This window comes from Juglans regia, chromosome 8 (assembly GCF_001411555.2).
Source record: "Juglans regia cultivar Chandler chromosome 8, Walnut 2.0, whole genome shotgun sequence".
In the NCBI taxonomy this organism is placed as follows: domain Eukaryota; kingdom Viridiplantae; phylum Streptophyta; class Magnoliopsida; order Fagales; family Juglandaceae; genus Juglans; species Juglans regia.
This window is the reverse complement of record NC_049908.1, coordinates 3,023,375-3,039,564: the sequence shown is the minus strand read 5'-3', so window position 1 is coordinate 3,039,564 and position 16,190 is coordinate 3,023,375. Positions and strand designations below refer to the sequence as shown.

Here is a 16,190-nt window from a genome sequence, read left to right as displayed (position 1 = left end):
GACAGATACTAAATTATGATTAAGAAGGCTAGCCTAATGTTATTTATTTTTGGTTTTGTATATTGAGTGAAATAAAAAGGGGAAATATTTTCTTGTTCAAAAATAGCTTATATAAGATTTGTTTGTAGTTTATAGTCCAAATGGCGTGGTCTGGAAACACTATTTCCAAGTTTTCTGTTTCACCTAATAAATGTTTATTTCTCTGGTGGAATGGTAGAGAACCATCAGGCTTTGAGTTGGTATCTGGCTTGGTTATGTGCTAAGATTTAGACAATATAGCAAATCTGAATGTTATTTTTCTTTAAACATTTTTTATGGGGATTTGCAGCTATCCAAACCAGGCCTAAGTGGCACAAAGTTGCTTCCTCAGCTGTATTAGATATTATATCTGTGAGGTGGTGTCAAATGAAGGTCTCTGTTGTTTGTATTCCGAAAGACTTCAGAAACGGTTTATATATGTTCAACTTTGTAAACGATATTCCTCCGTCTGTGGGATACAATGTTACCCCATACCTTGATTACAAGCGGATGGTTCGAGCTTACTCTGCAGCGAAGTGTCCAACTCGTGTCAGTGATATCGTTTCAAAGATCATCTTTTATCATCCTCCACAGCAACACAGAAACTTGGCCAGCTCTCCACTTTCATATCTGGAATCAATGTGTTGAGGAGTTTCTCAGCATGATTTTTAGGACCCAGCTCGTGTTACAACATGAAGTTGTCCCAAGCCATCTCTGTTCAACTATCTATACTACTATTGATGGTTCAATGGACCATAACCGTTCAACAATCTATAGCTACCATTGATGGTTCTTATGCTCTCGACAAACACCTAAATTTGTTACACATCACATGTTTTTTTTAAAAAAAAAAAAACACAAAGATCCTTTTTATGGATGTAAAACACTTTTTATCTCCCAAAGTAAATGTACGACTGAAAAAAGAAAAGAAAATACATAAAACATGTACAAAAAATTTATGTTTTGATGTTGTCGTAAGCTGTGTCTAGGTACCAGCCCATAAGCAGCAGAAAATACAACCAAAAAAGAAACAAAACGCAAAAGTATCCGAACCGATTGAAAGTTGAAACTAGGTGCAGGGGCAGCAGACGGCAAAGCAACCGCACGGCATCGGCAGCAGAGGAAAGAATGGAGGAGAAGCACGAGAGGAAGAGCGCACGCCGAAAAAGGAAAAGCAAACCCCAAACTTTCTCTTACCAAAACCGTAGCCTTCACCTTCACCCTCAACTTCGACATGTTGATGCCGACACCATTTTCGCTCTGTTACTCGCAGCGATCTCCAACTCTCACAGACCCGACTCCCTTTCCTTGATCGAGAAATGTCTAGTCAAGCTCCCTCACTCTCTTCTCTCCACCAAACCCAACCACATCCTGTCTTTGCTTCCCTTCCTTCTCTGTTCCAAGTAATCTCTTCAACGTATCCTTAAATTCGATTAACTCAAACGAGCCCATTATGAATGAATTACTGCTGATTCTTCGATTTTCTTATATTCTTTCATTGCAGAAGGGCCTCCATAACGTCTCGCGGCGCGGAGATTGTGGGCATGGCGTCGCTGTTTTCACTCGAAATGAATGAACGGATTGCTTTCGATGCTGATATTGTGAAAGGTTTGGTTTCGGCTTTGGCAAGTTCCAAGAGGAGTGTGTTAATGGCTGCGTGCAATGCTGTTCTGGATATGTCGACAACCTCGGTTGCTCGAGAGCGCCTGCTGGCATCCTCCGCTTTGGAGAGTCTAATGTGAGTGTCTAATTAAAGATTATTATGTTGTTATAGTTTCTTGCATTTTAATTTTCAACCCAGTTGTGGCTTTTTGTTTTTTGGATCTGCAAGTCGGATAATGTACTGTTTGCTTGAGAATTAAGGAAAATAAACGAGTTTCTGTTCTTTAGTGTTACGGTGTTTGGTTTTCTTTTCTTCTTTAGTGAATGGGACCATATTGTTGTTTTAGCCATGAAAGAAGGATTATGGTTTGGTCTTGTTAAGAGGGAAGAAAAAAGGTTTACGAGATTGTTCTCTAGTAGTGTGCATTAAGCGTGCATGAGCAGTGCATAAAGAAGAAGAAAAAGAAATTACGGTGTTACCTTTAGTTTAATATCTTTGCATTAGTTTGAGGGTTTGTGCTAAACCATCTGATAAAATCCAAAATATCAATTAAGAGTTCTGGAAAGTTCTTGATTTTTTTATTTTACCTATATAAAAAAAAGGTTCTCGAATTCCCTTTCTACCAGTTAAGCCCTTTGAATGGCACAGGCTTAACCCCCGTTTTAGTTCCATCCAAAAAATTTATTTGCTTGATAATATCAATCCTGTTTTACCTTTCCTGTCTTCTTACACGCATTTAGCATTTATTGAAAGCACACATTTTTTCTTTCTTCACGTGGGCATGTGTGAGAAAAATTTTCAACTTGAACATTCACCACTACTAAAGCGAGCACCTTGAAGTATCATCTGACTCTTGCTCTAGATGAGGTTCAATTAGTGAAAACTGGGATTAGAAAAATGCAGTTTGATGTCTTGGCAGATTGTTACTAGTTTGCTAATGACAGAGACAGAATGACCTCTTGATTTCACTTTTCCTCGATGTTCTTTTTCCACTAACTTAATGGTTTTTTTTATGTTTGTACGCAACACCTAGCAATTGAAAAATCGGTAACTTGATCATTATAACCATTCCCTTCTTCCTATGAGTGTTCTTCACTTAAGGAAGGAATCTTCATGATGCTTAAGTTGATTAGCCATAGTTGTAATGAAATTGGAATTTTTTTTTTTTTGCCATTTTTAATTCCTGCTGACAGAAAATGTCTCCTCTGCTTGTCATTTTGTCTTCGCTTTTCTAGTATTAGAATGTAACTAGGTGTTTCTTTTGTATACCTCATGTGTACTTGGGCTTCGCCTATTACATTGTGCTTAATAAATATTTTTAACTCATTAAAAAAAAAATTTATGTCATTTTGTATATGGGTTTCCATATTAGATGGTATATTGATATTTTGAGCTAAGGATTTTGAATAAATTTACTTCATTTTCACTAGGTTTGGATTCCTTCAGGTTCCTAAATCTCCAGTAATGCAAGTCTCTCTATGCACTGTGGATGATGGAAATGCTACCTGTCTCAAGATCGGGTTTGAGGAAGATGAACTCCCAATATTACTTCTTACTGCATCTGTAATTCTCATTAACTCCTGCAACATGGAACAGTTGGAAAAGATCCCAACAAATCTATCTGAAACTTTTTTGGTCCTTTTGAAAAAGCTGTGGGCTAAAGTGCATAATCAAATGTTGCTTGCCAACACCATGAGATCCATCCAAGAGGCACACATTTATGTAAGCAACATTAGAACTGATAATATCGCTGAAAGCATCTTTAGGCTTTCCATTAATAGTAGTCAAGTTACAGCAGCTTTACCTTTTGAAGTGGTCAAAAGAAGTATCTTTGGTTTGGGTAGTTCTAGTTTTGAAGATTTCATGTTAAATCATTGGGAGGTATCGCCCTTTAGAATTTCAATGGCTTTGGATGTAAGAGATTATGTTTTCAGTTCATTTATACGGTCTCTACACTCAGCTGAAACAGTTCCCTCCTTTCTTTCTTTAATCCTTCAAAACTCTGTGTCTTGTTTTCCTATTTCTTCAGATGAACTAGGCATCCTTAGTTTTTTGGAGGAGGTGAGGAATAAATTGGGTTGCCCTATAATCTATCAGCAAGACATACGGGTGTTAAGAACAGAAAGCCAATTGAAAAGAGAGGTGCATTTCTTTAAGGAGAGTCTCAACTCTTGCTACAAAAATGGTTCCCACTTTTTTAACATTGATGATGTTTTGAAATGTGAAGAAGCATATCAAGAGGGTTACACAGTAGCACTTCGTGGCATGGAATTTCGCTTTGAGAGCATCGCCGCTATTGCAAATGGAGTAGCATCTATCTTCGGCCAACCATCTGTGGGTGTCAATATGTACTTGACGCCGCCTAATTCTCAGGGTTTGGCTCGTCACTTTGACGACCACTGTGTGTTTGTTTGCCAACTTTTTGGAACTAAGAAGTGGAATGTTTTTTCTCAGCCAAATGCCCAGTTACCTCGCTTATATGATCCTCTTGATAGCCTACCTGGAGTAGAGGCTGAGGTTTCAGTGGCTGAATGCAGAGAGATTTTGCTAAAAGAAGGTGATATCTTGTATATTCCCAGAGGTTTTCCTCACGAGGCATGCACAGATAGTGGCGGTTCCAATGGCTCTGCTGGATTTTCCTTACATCTTACACTTGGTATTGAGGTCGAACCGCCTTTTGAGTGAGTAAATGTTTACTTTGATTTTGTTTCAGATTTGGTTCTAATGGTTTAGCTTCTTGTGGTTTCTTTCAGTCCTTGCATGTGGGAAATTGTGCCTTTCTTGTGCATATCTTTTTGTGCTACTTTCAAGTTCAGATTGATTGCTGACGTCCATGAAGTCAAATTAAGATTTGACTATAATGCTGAGTAGAATGTTTGTATGACACTTTTATTCCTCAGCTAGACAAATCATTCAACAGGGGAAAACATGGTTAACATGAAAATAGAAGGATACATTTCTCTACATATGCTGTGAATAACCAAACATATCTTTTTTATATAGGTAAATAGCCAAACATGTGTACATGTAAAATGTCTGCAATATTAATGTGATTGTTAAATTAGGACTCCAGTAATTAATTGAGTTGGTTATCAATACATATATATATATATATATATATCTGGCCAGTGAGCTCTTCATCAAATAGTACTTCTTACTCAGAAAAATGGATTGGAGACCAAGGTCGTGGGTTGAAGATCTACTAAGTGTGTGTAACCTATCAATAAAAAAAATAAAATAATAATTCTTCTACATTGAATAGTAACAATGTGGAAAAAAGTTAGCCTAGGCCTATCACCATACGATTGAATCAAGTATCTCGGTTCTATTTATCATACCGTGGCACATTACCCTGTTGGCATGTCCTGTTGACTCTTTTGATTGAATTCTATCTGATATAATTATAACTTATTCTTTTCTCAGCTGGATTTAAAAGATGGCTTTTGGAACACATCCACTTAATTACAGGAAGTGGTTATACAGCTATACTTGTGAAAGTACACACTGTCAGCTCTTTTCCCTTATGTTTTGACTAATATTTGGGAAGTTGAACGAGATTATGAATTTATCAACAGTCTTCTGATCAATATGGCATAATAATTTAATGCTTATCTTAAATGAACCCTTATTTATTTATTAATTGCTAAGTTAGATGCTGAAAAAGACCATTTACTTTGATATCTGAGGAATTGACACGATTATTGTCTCCTTCTTAAAGTTACATTTTTTCTTAGCATCTGCTTTTTTATCAATATTTAAAAAAAAAAAAAAAAAAGATATAGTTATTGATGATATGACACTATACAATTTTTAGAAACGGAAGTCTATTTTCTCTGTAAATTGGGATTCAATAATTGTTGATATTTTTGGGCAGAAAAGACCCTTGGCCACTTGTTTGACACACTTGCTTGCTTAGATGTATCTTGCGGTAGATATGCTGTATAGAAGAAACTGCCCTTTATCCACCTGTAGTTTGGATTGAGTTTGAATTGTCAATCCAGGATAAAAATTGCATCTTCTCCACGTGAGAACTGAGATTCATCCGTTAGGTCTCCAATTTTAAAAAAAATCTCGTGTGTAAATCACCCTTAAAAAGAAAGTCTAGTATACAAAATATCACCATTATTACATTTGAATAAATTAAACTTAAGGACCAAAAGCAAATACTACTAGACCTTAGGTGGGCTAATGCAACTTTTTAAACCAATTATTGGCAATTCGAACTCAATCATAGCGCTGGAGGAAAAATAGTAACTTCTTCAATTCTGGATGATTCATTAGATACCTCTGCTCATTACGGCATAATGCTCATTTTGTTTGGTGAACAACTTGGATTCAAATCAATCAATCAACAACGTATTGCTTGAGCCCAGCTGTCTGATTCCCTCTTGATTTAGACCCCAATAGCCATCTTTGCCTCCCACACCCAATAGTCCACTAAAAAAGGGCTCAATTTGATTGGTCAGTCAATTAATTGATGGATCTGGGGTCTTTTAATGCGTAGACTGGCCATCCATTGCAATCTAAATCATGGGTGAACGTGAAAAGGACTTCCTTTAACGTGTATGTTGTTATTGTTAGCCCCCCTTCCCTATGAGTATGTCCGTGTGTGTGTGAAACACTTCCATCTAAAGGCTACTTCTAAATAGTCATTGATGCACATTATTATTGTTTTCAATGCTTTTTTCTCAAGTCCTTTATGCAAACCCCTGTAAATATGGCAAAGTTTTATTCATGATTGGAATGATAATGTTTGAAGTGCTGAAAACAGAGCACGTGGGCTGACCCATTTTCTTGACCAAATAATATAATATACATGTGTCTATGAGACACAGACAAGTTTTAGGATCCAGTAGCTCAGAGAGCTGAATCACTGTATGTCTTCAAAATGTAATATGGTAATCTTAGATGTTGTAGATTTGTATCAATTTCCTTGCATAGAAGTTCAAAATGTCACTATTATGTCTCTGTCCGTGCGCATGAAGTGTTAGGTTTCCAAACGATTCAAGCAAGTGAATCTAAATGCCTAGTGTTGTGTGACTTGGTGAAATCAGCAATATTTGTGTTTGCAAATTGACTTTATTGTAGTCTGTAGATCTAGACAGTGGACTTTTGTTGGTATTTATATTAACCATTAAATATAATAAGACAACAAAAAGAAAAAAGTTTTGATCCTGACATTGTGGTTAAGAGCTCGTTAATTTAAGAAGTCGCCAGAATCTTTGGAATTGAAATAACAGCAGTTTGACATTATATTGAACCTGAAACTATCCAAGTACCAGGCACTTTATTTTATGTCTTATTTGACTCAGGTGGGAGGGATTTGCTCATGTTGCACTTTGTTGCTGGAGCCAGACCCAGAAGCAACCTCAGTTCTCTCTTCTCGAGTCTGCAGTACTTCTTGATGTTATTTCTGTGAATGTCTTGCATGTTGCAATTGGGCTAGTAGGTGATTCTGATCCTACCTTCCGGAAGGCTTGCTTGGTTGCTGCAATTTCTTTGTCATCAGACACTGGTTGCTGGCTTGATCTGAATCAGAGAACCATTTTCAGCTATTTGATTGATAAAGTCAACACAGAGTCAAGGTTCTTGGAAGCGCTTAGGAGCATAGAAGTTGCAATTCAGAAAACTGAAGACCCCTTTCATCAGATAAGATGGCTCCGGCTACTCAATATGGAGGGAGAAAGCATTGAAGGAAATGATTGGAATGTGCCTTTTGTGGAGATGGCCAAGTTATTCCCTTTATGTGTAAGACACAAAGATCAGGTAGAAGCAGCATTCATGCGTGTCAAGTCTAGGTTCTGTGATGAGGTGTTATTTGGCGATGTAGTAGATAGCTATAAAATGCTGCTCGACAAGTATAGGAAGGCTAGAAAGCAGTATATGAACGGAATGGTTTCACTGCACTGTACATCATGATTCCATACATATATGTATCAACTGATTCTTCTTTAATGGTTTGTTATTCCTGTTTCTTCTCTCTCTCTCTCCAGGTAATAAATAAAATTGCATTTGGCGTGGTGAGATTTTGCTGCGTTTCTCGTGTAAGTTGTGAATAAATCCAAAGGGCATCCAGCGTTGTCCCAAGTGCATCCGTTGATGTAGAACAAGGTGCTTGCCTTCTTAACATATGAGCTGTGTTAGTGGGACTTCATACTAAAATTTGAGTGTTGTATTGGAACGTTTCTTCTATTGAAAGTTCTTATGATTCATGCACTTTAGGACAGAAACTCATTTAACGTGTCCAAAATTCATCCTGATAATTGAGCTCTTACTATCATTTTAAAAAGAAAAAAACGCTTTCTCAAACTGTTAAACATTTTACACAAGCCTCTTATCGCTTAGAAATGGTACCTCTCTCTTTACTTTTCATTTATATCTTTAAACACAGTACATAATTACATTTCCTCATAAAAGCGAATAAGCTCTCTACGATTTGGGTTGTTTTGGAGTTGGAGTTGGATGTGTTGTCACCCCTTGATAATCAATGTGGTAGACAATCTCATCTGAATTGTCCCTGCTGCTTGTACGTTTAAATGTCACTGAACCTTCTTCGACGGTTGATCCTTTCATCTCTTCACCATCCTGCATTTCAATAGACCCAATAAGGCAGCCTGAAGTATAATTTTAATTGTAAACCTGGCGTGCATGGTCCATCTGGCATGGGGAAGCTAAAAGGTAAGTTTGGTCCCCTTTTTATAATTTCAGTAATATTAATTCTAAACAATATTATTATACTGATTATTAGGGAACTGCTTGTCATAATTAGCTTTTCTTTCTTTGTTTTTTTCTCAGAACATGAACTTAAATATTCTGTTTTGAAGCTGGGCATGGCTGAGTTGATTTAAGAATAGAACTAGTAAGTTTGAGTTTATGTCTGTGAAATAAGAAAATAATTTGATCCATATATGCAATATAATATGGCATCAAGCTCGTTTGATAAATCTTCTGATAAACTTAACAGTGAGGGACTTTTGAACTTACCTGTATTTTGTGGTATTTGTGCTTGTCGTAGGGCAGTAACATGCTCAGTTTTCTCATGGGCAGCCTTCCTTGGAGTAAAATGAGGGAAGGGGAGGGATAGGGGGTACTGATAGTTGGGAAGATGTGGGAGACAATGGTCGTAAAGAGACATAAGAAAATGATAGAGGATGATTTCATTATTTATTTGGCCGAAATATAAAAACTTCCTAGCCTTGGGGAGGAAAACAGGAAGAAAATCCAAGTATATATAGAAGGGCATGATATTTCCATGTGGAGAGAGTGTATTATTGCTGGAAAGGCTGGGAAACATGTATCTGCCCATGCCTATGATTATGCAGCTGATGTAAATGAGAGAGACCCCCCAAGACTCTAAGCCTGGAGACAACACATGTCCCATCCTCTTTCCAAATTAGGGACTCCTGTGTGGGATTATTATAGGAGACACTTTATCCTTGGTATTGTTTTGGGCGGGGTAAAGGGAAGATATTGGGTTCACGTGCATGTCCATGCCAAACGAAACCACTCACGATTGAATCATTAATCCATGTTTTGTCCTCATCAATAATGACTGGATGTAATTATGTCATCTTAGGTCCCTCGGTTGCCCCTCTCTCTCTCTCTCTCTGGGCATGTTCAAGAATCAAGATGCAGTTACTGAGGTGTAATTTATCCCACTTTGTGACTTGGCCCTTGGAAACACCGTATTTTCAGTCACATTTAGCAATTTCTATCGATTCCTATAAGGTTTGGGAATATATACCTCTAATGATTTCAGCATATTGCTGTCATATCGAACGAGTATCTAGACTGTCCAACTTTCATCTTCATGGAAAGTGAAATGAGATCTCGTAGTTATGGTTGGCAGAATCTTTAACTACTGTATGTGCCCAATGAAAGTTTTCCTTGTCAACTACAATGACATGAATTTATCCAATTATTTTCTTCTGGGCATAAATTTAACAGCATTACATTAGATCTTGGCAAGAACTAGGGTTGCCTAGTGATGAAGTTCATCATTCTGATGAGGTGAACTTGGATTCACTATCTGAATTGAACAGAACCAGTTTGAACAAATTATCATTCTAATACTCGACACGACAATTTCACGAGAGCATCCATATATGCAAGAACTTCAACAAACTAATTAACGATATAGCTCACTGATTACAAGCTAAAAGAACTCAAAGTGTTGAAATTAAGCCAGAAACTGCGAATCGGGTCTTCTTAAGCGTTTATCAAATGTTTTAGACACAGAGAAATTTTACAAAAGTAAACCTATAAATTGATGTGACTTGATATGATACATCAGATTGTAAAACTATTTTTATTGTAAAGTAGATCTAACGTATTATATGAAGTTATGTTAGTTTTTTTATTTACTTTTATGGAATCTCTTTGTAGTTGCAGCAGTTGTCTTATTAAGAAGGAAAATATTTGGTTATGTTTGGGTAGTGAGGTATTTTTAGGTATTATGTGAATAATAGTAAAAAAGTAATGATAGTGATAAAGGAGAATCAAATTCTCCATGATACGTGCTGCCTTCCTTTTCCATTAGCATAATATCCGTCTGCATAGCTGTAGGGATACGCTCATTATTTGTATTTGATTCTTTCCTATTATATAGGAGTTTACAACTGTAATTATCGTGTATATATAATAAAGAGTTATCTCCTCATAGTGTAAGGAGGATTTCAGCCATTTACCGTGTTTATCAAACATATTTATGGTATCAGTTTCAAGTTTTCTTTTTCTTTTTTCCAATTCTGACCATGGCCGATTCGTCGTCTTCACCTCCTACTCTTCCTTTCAACACAGTGGTGCATATGCTCACCATTAAACTGACTTCCTCCAATTATCTATTGTGGAGAAATCAGTTTGTAGTTTGTTCCTCTGTTATCTAGTCAATAACGTTTTGGTTATTTGGACGGTAGCATCACGGCTCCTTCTCCCATGATTACTACTTCTGATGGCACCCCAAAGTCCAATCTTGCATATACCTCTTGGATGCATACCGATCAAACACTGCTCAGTTTACTCTATTCTTCTCTTACATAAGAATCTATGAGTGAGGTACTGGGTTTCCATCACTCCCATGAGGCTTGGCATGCGCTTACAGTCTCATTTTCGCACCGATCGAAGACTCGAGAACTGCAACTCAAGGATGAACTCCAGCTGATGCATCGTGGCTCTTAGTCCATTGCTGAGTTTTCTCGCACCTTCAAAGGTCTTTGCAATCAACTGGTTGCTATTGGTCGTCCCATTGATGACACGGATAAAGTCCACGGGTACCTATGTGCATAGGGACTCGACTACAAGATCTTTTCTACCACCATGATGTCACAGCTTCCTCTACCATCCTTTCCAGAGATTGTTCTGAAAGCTTTGAGCCATGAAATCTTTGAACGATCAATTTCCCATTCATCTTCCAACTCTGCTTATTTTGTGCAACAGACTTCCAAAGTGCCTGGTCATAAGAAAGTGAAGCATCGGTCTTCAGCCTCTTTTACACCGTTTGCCACTTCGAAGTCATCATCCAACTCCTTTGTTCATTGTCAGTTGTGCGACAAAGAATGCCACTTAGCCAAACGTTGCTAGAATTTCCTGAAACTCAAGAAGAAGCAATCGACTAACCTTCCTGAGGCATTTTCTGCATGCTCGATTCAGGATTTTAATGACTCTAAATGGTTCCCTGACTCTGGTGCAACGTCCCACATGACTAGGGACATCGAGGGTGTGGATCAACCGGCTGTCTATTCTAGGAATGAACGTGTCATGGTTGGCAATGGTCAATCTTTAACAATCTCTCACACTGGTTCCATTTCATCTCTTGTTCCGTCTAGTCTTCTTTTATCTAATGTCTTAGTTGTTCCTGGAATTAAAAAAAAAATCTTATTTCTATTAGTCAACTTACTAAAGACAATAATTGTTGTGTTACCTTCTCTTCCTCTGGTTTTACCATACATGATCGGGTCACAAAAGTGGTATTGGGAGTCAGAAGATGTGAAAATGGTCTCTACGTGTTGGATCATCGTCATCATGCCTTCGTGTCCACTACTTCTTCACCGCGAGCATTTGTTCGTTTATGGCATACTCGCCTTGGTCATCCACATTATCGTACTGTTGCTTCTCTTTCTAAATTAGGATCTATTTCTTGTAGTAATAAATTGGTGAACAATGATTTTGAAATTTGTGTTGGTTGTAGACTCGGCAAAAGCCACCGTTTACCTTTTTCTCTAAATGATGAACGTTATGCCATGCCTTTTGATCGTTTACACTGTGACCTATGGGGTCCGTCACCAATTTCCTCTTTTACTGGATATAGATACTATGCTGTTTTCATTGATAATTGTACCAGATTTAGTTGGATATTCCCTTTAAAACACAAATCTGATTTCTTTGATACTTTTATTCATTTACAACGTTTTATTGAGACGCAATTTTTTTGCAAAAATAAAATCATTTCAGTGTGATGGTGGAACTGAGTTTACTAATAATAAGTTTCACTATCATCTGCATTCTTGTGGCATTGATCTTCGTCTGGCATGTCCTTACACTCCTAGTCAGAACGAAATTACCGAACGTAAGCATCGTCATGTCACAGAAACGGGTCTTACTCTTATGTTTCATGCTCATGTGCCACTCTTCTTATGCCTTCTCTACTGCCGTCTTTCTCATTAACCGACTCCCATCACTGTCTCTTGCTGGCAAAACACCTTATGAGCTTCTGTTTGGTAAGCAACTCGATTACTCTATACTTCGTACTTTTGGGTGTCTTTGGCTTCCCTTATTTGAGAGATTACTCACCTAATAAATTGTCTCCAAAATATGCTCCTTGTGTCTTTTTAGGTTACAGTACCCTTCATAAAGGATTTTGGTACTTAGACCGTAAGACACATTGTGTCTATGTTTCTTGACATGTGCAGTTTCATGAACATATATTTCCCTATAATGGTGATTCTATGCAAAATCTGCCATCTAACATTGACTACATTCATTTTTCTGAGTGTCAGGAATGCAAAATCTGCCATCTAACATTGACTATATTCATTTTTCTGAGTATCAGGAATGTGTTTCTAGTTCTTCTAACATTAGTTCTTCAGATTCTTTGCCTTCACCATCTTTTTTGAATTCACCATGTCTGCCTTGCAGTGATATTCCACACCTGTCATCGACTTCTTCTCCTGGTCTGCAGGTTTCTCTTGATGAGGAACCTCTCTTGGATTCTGTCATTCTAGATTCTACCATTCCTTCCCCTGTTTCGTCCTCTCCTCGTGTGACCACTTCCAGCCATCCGATGATTACCAGAGGGAAAGCTGGTATATTCAAACCACGGTTGTATCATGCTATGCATATCTCATCTTCTTCTCAGTTGTTTCAGGCTCTTTTTGCTCTCAAAGAGCCACAGGGCTTCAAGTCTGCTGCAAAACACCTTGAATGGCTCTCGGTTATGGATGATGAAATTCACACACTGAAGAAAAATGATATATGGGTTCTTGTACCTTGTCCTCAACATCATAATGTGGTTGGTTGTCGCTGGATTTTCAACAAAAAGCTTCACTCTGATGGGTCTATTCAGCGTCATAAGGCATGCCTTGTGGCTTAAGGATTTTCTCAGGTTCATGGTCTTGACTTTGGTGACACATTTAGTCCTGTGGTGCGTCCTGCTACAATCAGAATCATTTTATCCTTGGTTGTTACTTCTGGATGGCGTTTACATCAGCTAGATGTTAAAAATGCCTTTCTTCATGGCTTTCTCAATGAAGAGGTGTACATGGAACAACTGCCTGGCTACACTAATCCACAGTTTCCTCAGCATGTTTGTCGCCTAAAACGTGCTCTTTATGGCTTGAAACAAGCTCCTCGAACTTGGTTTCATCGATTTAGCTCCTTTTTGCTCAAACTTGGCTTTCACTCTAGTCAGGCTAATTCTTCGTTGTTTGTCTATCACTCCTCACTTGGCACTGTTTACTTACTTTTTTATGTTGATAACATGGTCATAACTGGAAGTACTCCTTCTTTGGTTCACACCTTTATTACTCGGCTTTCCAATGAATTCTCCATGAAGGATTTGGGTGATCTTCATTATTTTCTCGGAGTTGAAGTCTGAGCTAATGAGAAGGGTCTATTTCTCAATCAAATGAAGTATGCTCTTGATCTCTTGCATCATGCTTCAATGATTGATGCCAAGCCTATTTCTACACCTTTTGTTGTTGGTCAACATCTATTAGTCAAAGGGACGTTATTCTCCGACCGTACTCTATTTCGTTCTCTTGTCGGTGCTCTTCAATACCTGACTATCACTAGGCCTGATTTGTCCTTCAGTGTCAATTCCATTTGCCAGTTCATGCATGCTCCCACTGAGGATCATTTTCATGCTCTCAAACGTATTTTGCGCTATGTTAAAGGCATTGCTCATCATGGTCTTCAACTTCATAAACAGTTCACTCGTGATCTTCTTGGCTATTCTGATGTGGACTGGGTTGGATGTCCTGATACACGTCGTTCTACTATTAGCTATGTTATTTTTTTTGTGCTAATTTAATCTCTTGGTCTTCTAAGAAACAAAGCACTGTTTCTTGTTCAAGTGCAGAAGCATAATATCGCTCCTTAGCTATTACTACTGTTGATATTGCATGGATTATTCAATTGCTTCGGGACCTTCGTGTTACACTCTCAGCGCCACCTAAAATTCTTTGCGACAATCAAAGTGCAATTTTTTTGGCAGTCAATCCGATTACTTGTCCTCGGTCCAAACATATTGCGATCGACTACCATTTTGTTCGTGAACTTGTTGATAATGGCACTTTGAAAATTGATTTTGTTCATTCAAATCTGCAGGTCGTTGATTCACTGACCAAAGGAGTTACCAAGCTGCAATTTTTTCTCTTTCGAAGCAAGCTCAGCGTTATCCCTTCTGCCACGCTCACCTTGCAGGCGGTGATAAAGGAGAATCAAATTCTCCATGATACGTGCTGCCTTACTTTTCTGTTAGCATAATATCCGCTTGTATAGTTGTAGGGATATGCTCATTATTTGTATTTGATTCTTTCCTATTATATAGGAGTTTACAACTGTAATTATCGTGTATATATAATGAAGAGTTATCTCCTCATAGTGTAAGGAGGATTTTAGACATTTACCATGTTTATCAAACATCTTTAGATAGAATATTGAATACTAATGAATAATATTAAAAAATAAATAATAAATAATAATAAAATAATAAATAGTAATTCTGTACCCAAACTAGGGACGAGGACTCAACAAAGAACAAACACAACCAGCCAATGATCTTCCCTAGCAGGGGTAGCTGCCCTAGCCCTTAGCCCTATAGGAGATGTAGTCACCCCACCGGGCTTCCCCTCAAGTAGAAGATTACCAAACCCAACCCAACTTCTCTATATTTACAGTTGGAATTTGTTGAATGAAAAATGGCCACGAGGACTGGGCTTCGCTTCTATTGTAATATAGTACTAGTAGGGCTGTTTGCGATCGGAGATTTATTCATTGCTAGCTCAGGCTATGGCCTATGGGTATGTGGATTCTTTGGGTTTGGAACTGAATGATTTATCATTTCCCAGCATATAAATGGTTCACCTTTATCATTACTAGCTAGACTCCTACATGACTTAACTAACTTTTTTGAAATCTGATGATGCGTCTGCTGATACACATGATATTCCCCTCCTTCAGTTATTAGCTATGTCCCTTTTTCTTTCTTCAGATTCTGACTATTCTGGAATGTACTCTTAATTCTCAGAAGTTTAATGAATGAATTAATTCCATTTTAACAAAAAATATATAAATAAAAAATGAAAAGATGAGAGTTTTGGAAAACAGTCATAATTCATCATCTAATTCTGCTGTTAGGAATTAGCAATGGAATGCCACCAGTTTGGTCCAACTCAATAAACGTACGGATTCAAAAAGGAGTAGCCGTCACGTAAATTCATCAATAATTTACACCTTTTAATTCCCAATCCAATAACATTACTTCACAATCTCATCCCTTTGGCCATAAATAAATAAATTAATAAATAAATAAATCTCACAAAAATCATATAAGTATTAATATTAATATTTAATTCCAACATGACCCTACATACCATCCATATTACAGCATCAACCCCTCATAATTTTGTTTCCTTTTTCTTTTCTTTGATTTAGGTGATCAGATGATTATTATTGGGAGAAATTAGCACGACTATCATAATTCAAAGGAGAGAGGCTTGGAAAGATCATGATCGTGTTGTGGTGGTGGACAGTGGACTCCAAGGAAAAAAATCCCGAAGAATTCGTAAAAGTCAAACATCCTTCCTCTGCATTTTTTTTCTTTTTTTTAATGGTTTCCTAAAAGGAATCACAATTCTAATGCATTCCATTACTCTTTCATACTATAGTCTCGATATATATATGTATATATATGTATATGTATATGTCATTACTACTGATTGGGTGAAATATTAGATTAGTCTCACACCTACTAATAACTGTTTTGAAATTTAATACCCCAATTTATTTATATTCTCTATCAAATCCTCCTCTTGTTTTTCCCAAAATCCTCCTCTTATTATATTACCCTCCA

General features: G+C 37.4%; 2 protein-coding genes and 1 long non-coding RNA gene across 4 annotated transcripts; 2 read left to right on the top strand and 1 right to left on the bottom strand.

Moving 5' to 3' along the window:
- Nucleotides 1-20: 20 nt before the first annotated feature.
- On the top strand, nucleotides 21-7,824 carry LOC109008174. 2 transcript variants are annotated; one of them, XM_035693349.1, is made up of 5 exons: nucleotides 21-1,421; nucleotides 1,523-1,756; nucleotides 3,052-3,343; nucleotides 4,076-4,302; nucleotides 6,934-7,823. In XM_035693349.1, the coding sequence occupies exons 1-5, from the start codon at nucleotides 1,147-1,149 to the stop codon at nucleotides 7,538-7,540; spliced, it is 1,635 nt and encodes a 544-aa protein (XP_035549242.1). In that variant the 5' UTR covers nucleotides 21-1,146; the 3' UTR covers nucleotides 7,541-7,823. The 2 variants fall into 2 exon arrangements, with proteins under 2 accessions (XP_035549242.1, XP_035549241.1); XM_035693348.1 differs by having other exon boundaries at nucleotides 3,052-4,302; nucleotides 6,934-7,824.
- A 47-nt stretch (nucleotides 7,825-7,871) lies between these two features.
- On the bottom strand, nucleotides 7,872-8,814 carry LOC109008183. Its single transcript, XR_001998908.2, has 2 exons — nucleotides 8,606-8,814; nucleotides 7,872-8,206 (listed from the first exon to the last, which is right to left on the bottom strand). It is a non-coding gene; the product is annotated as an uncharacterized LOC109008183 (long non-coding RNA).
- Nucleotides 8,815-13,742: 4,928 nt separating this feature from the next.
- On the top strand, nucleotides 13,743-14,602 carry LOC118349282 (uncharacterized mitochondrial protein AtMg00810-like). The gene is made up of 2 exons (XM_035693331.1): nucleotides 13,743-14,084; nucleotides 14,444-14,602. Exons 1-2 carry the CDS (start codon nucleotides 13,743-13,745, stop codon nucleotides 14,600-14,602), a joined length of 501 nt encoding a protein of 166 aa, XP_035549224.1.
- The last annotated feature ends 1,588 nt before the right edge of the window (nucleotides 14,603-16,190 follow it).

Coding starts and splice junctions, on each gene's coding strand:
- LOC109008174 (XM_035693348.1), top strand. CDS start 1,147: ATGGAGGAGAAGCACGAGAGGAAGAGCGCACGCCGAAAAAGGAAAAGC. Junction 1,422..1,522: donor CCCTTCCTTCTCTGTTCCAA/GTAATCTCTTCA, acceptor CTTTCATTGCAG/AAGGGCCTCCATAACGTCTC. Junction 1,757..3,051: donor TCCGCTTTGGAGAGTCTAAT/GTGAGTGTCTAA, acceptor CATTTTCACTAG/GTTTGGATTCCTTCAGGTTC.
- LOC118349282 (XM_035693331.1), top strand. CDS start 13,743: ATGAAGTATGCTCTTGATCTCTTGCATCATGCTTCAATGATTGATGCC. Junction 14,085..14,443: donor GCTATTCTGATGTGGACTGG/GTTGGATGTCCT, acceptor TCAAATCTGCAG/GTCGTTGATTCACTGACCAA.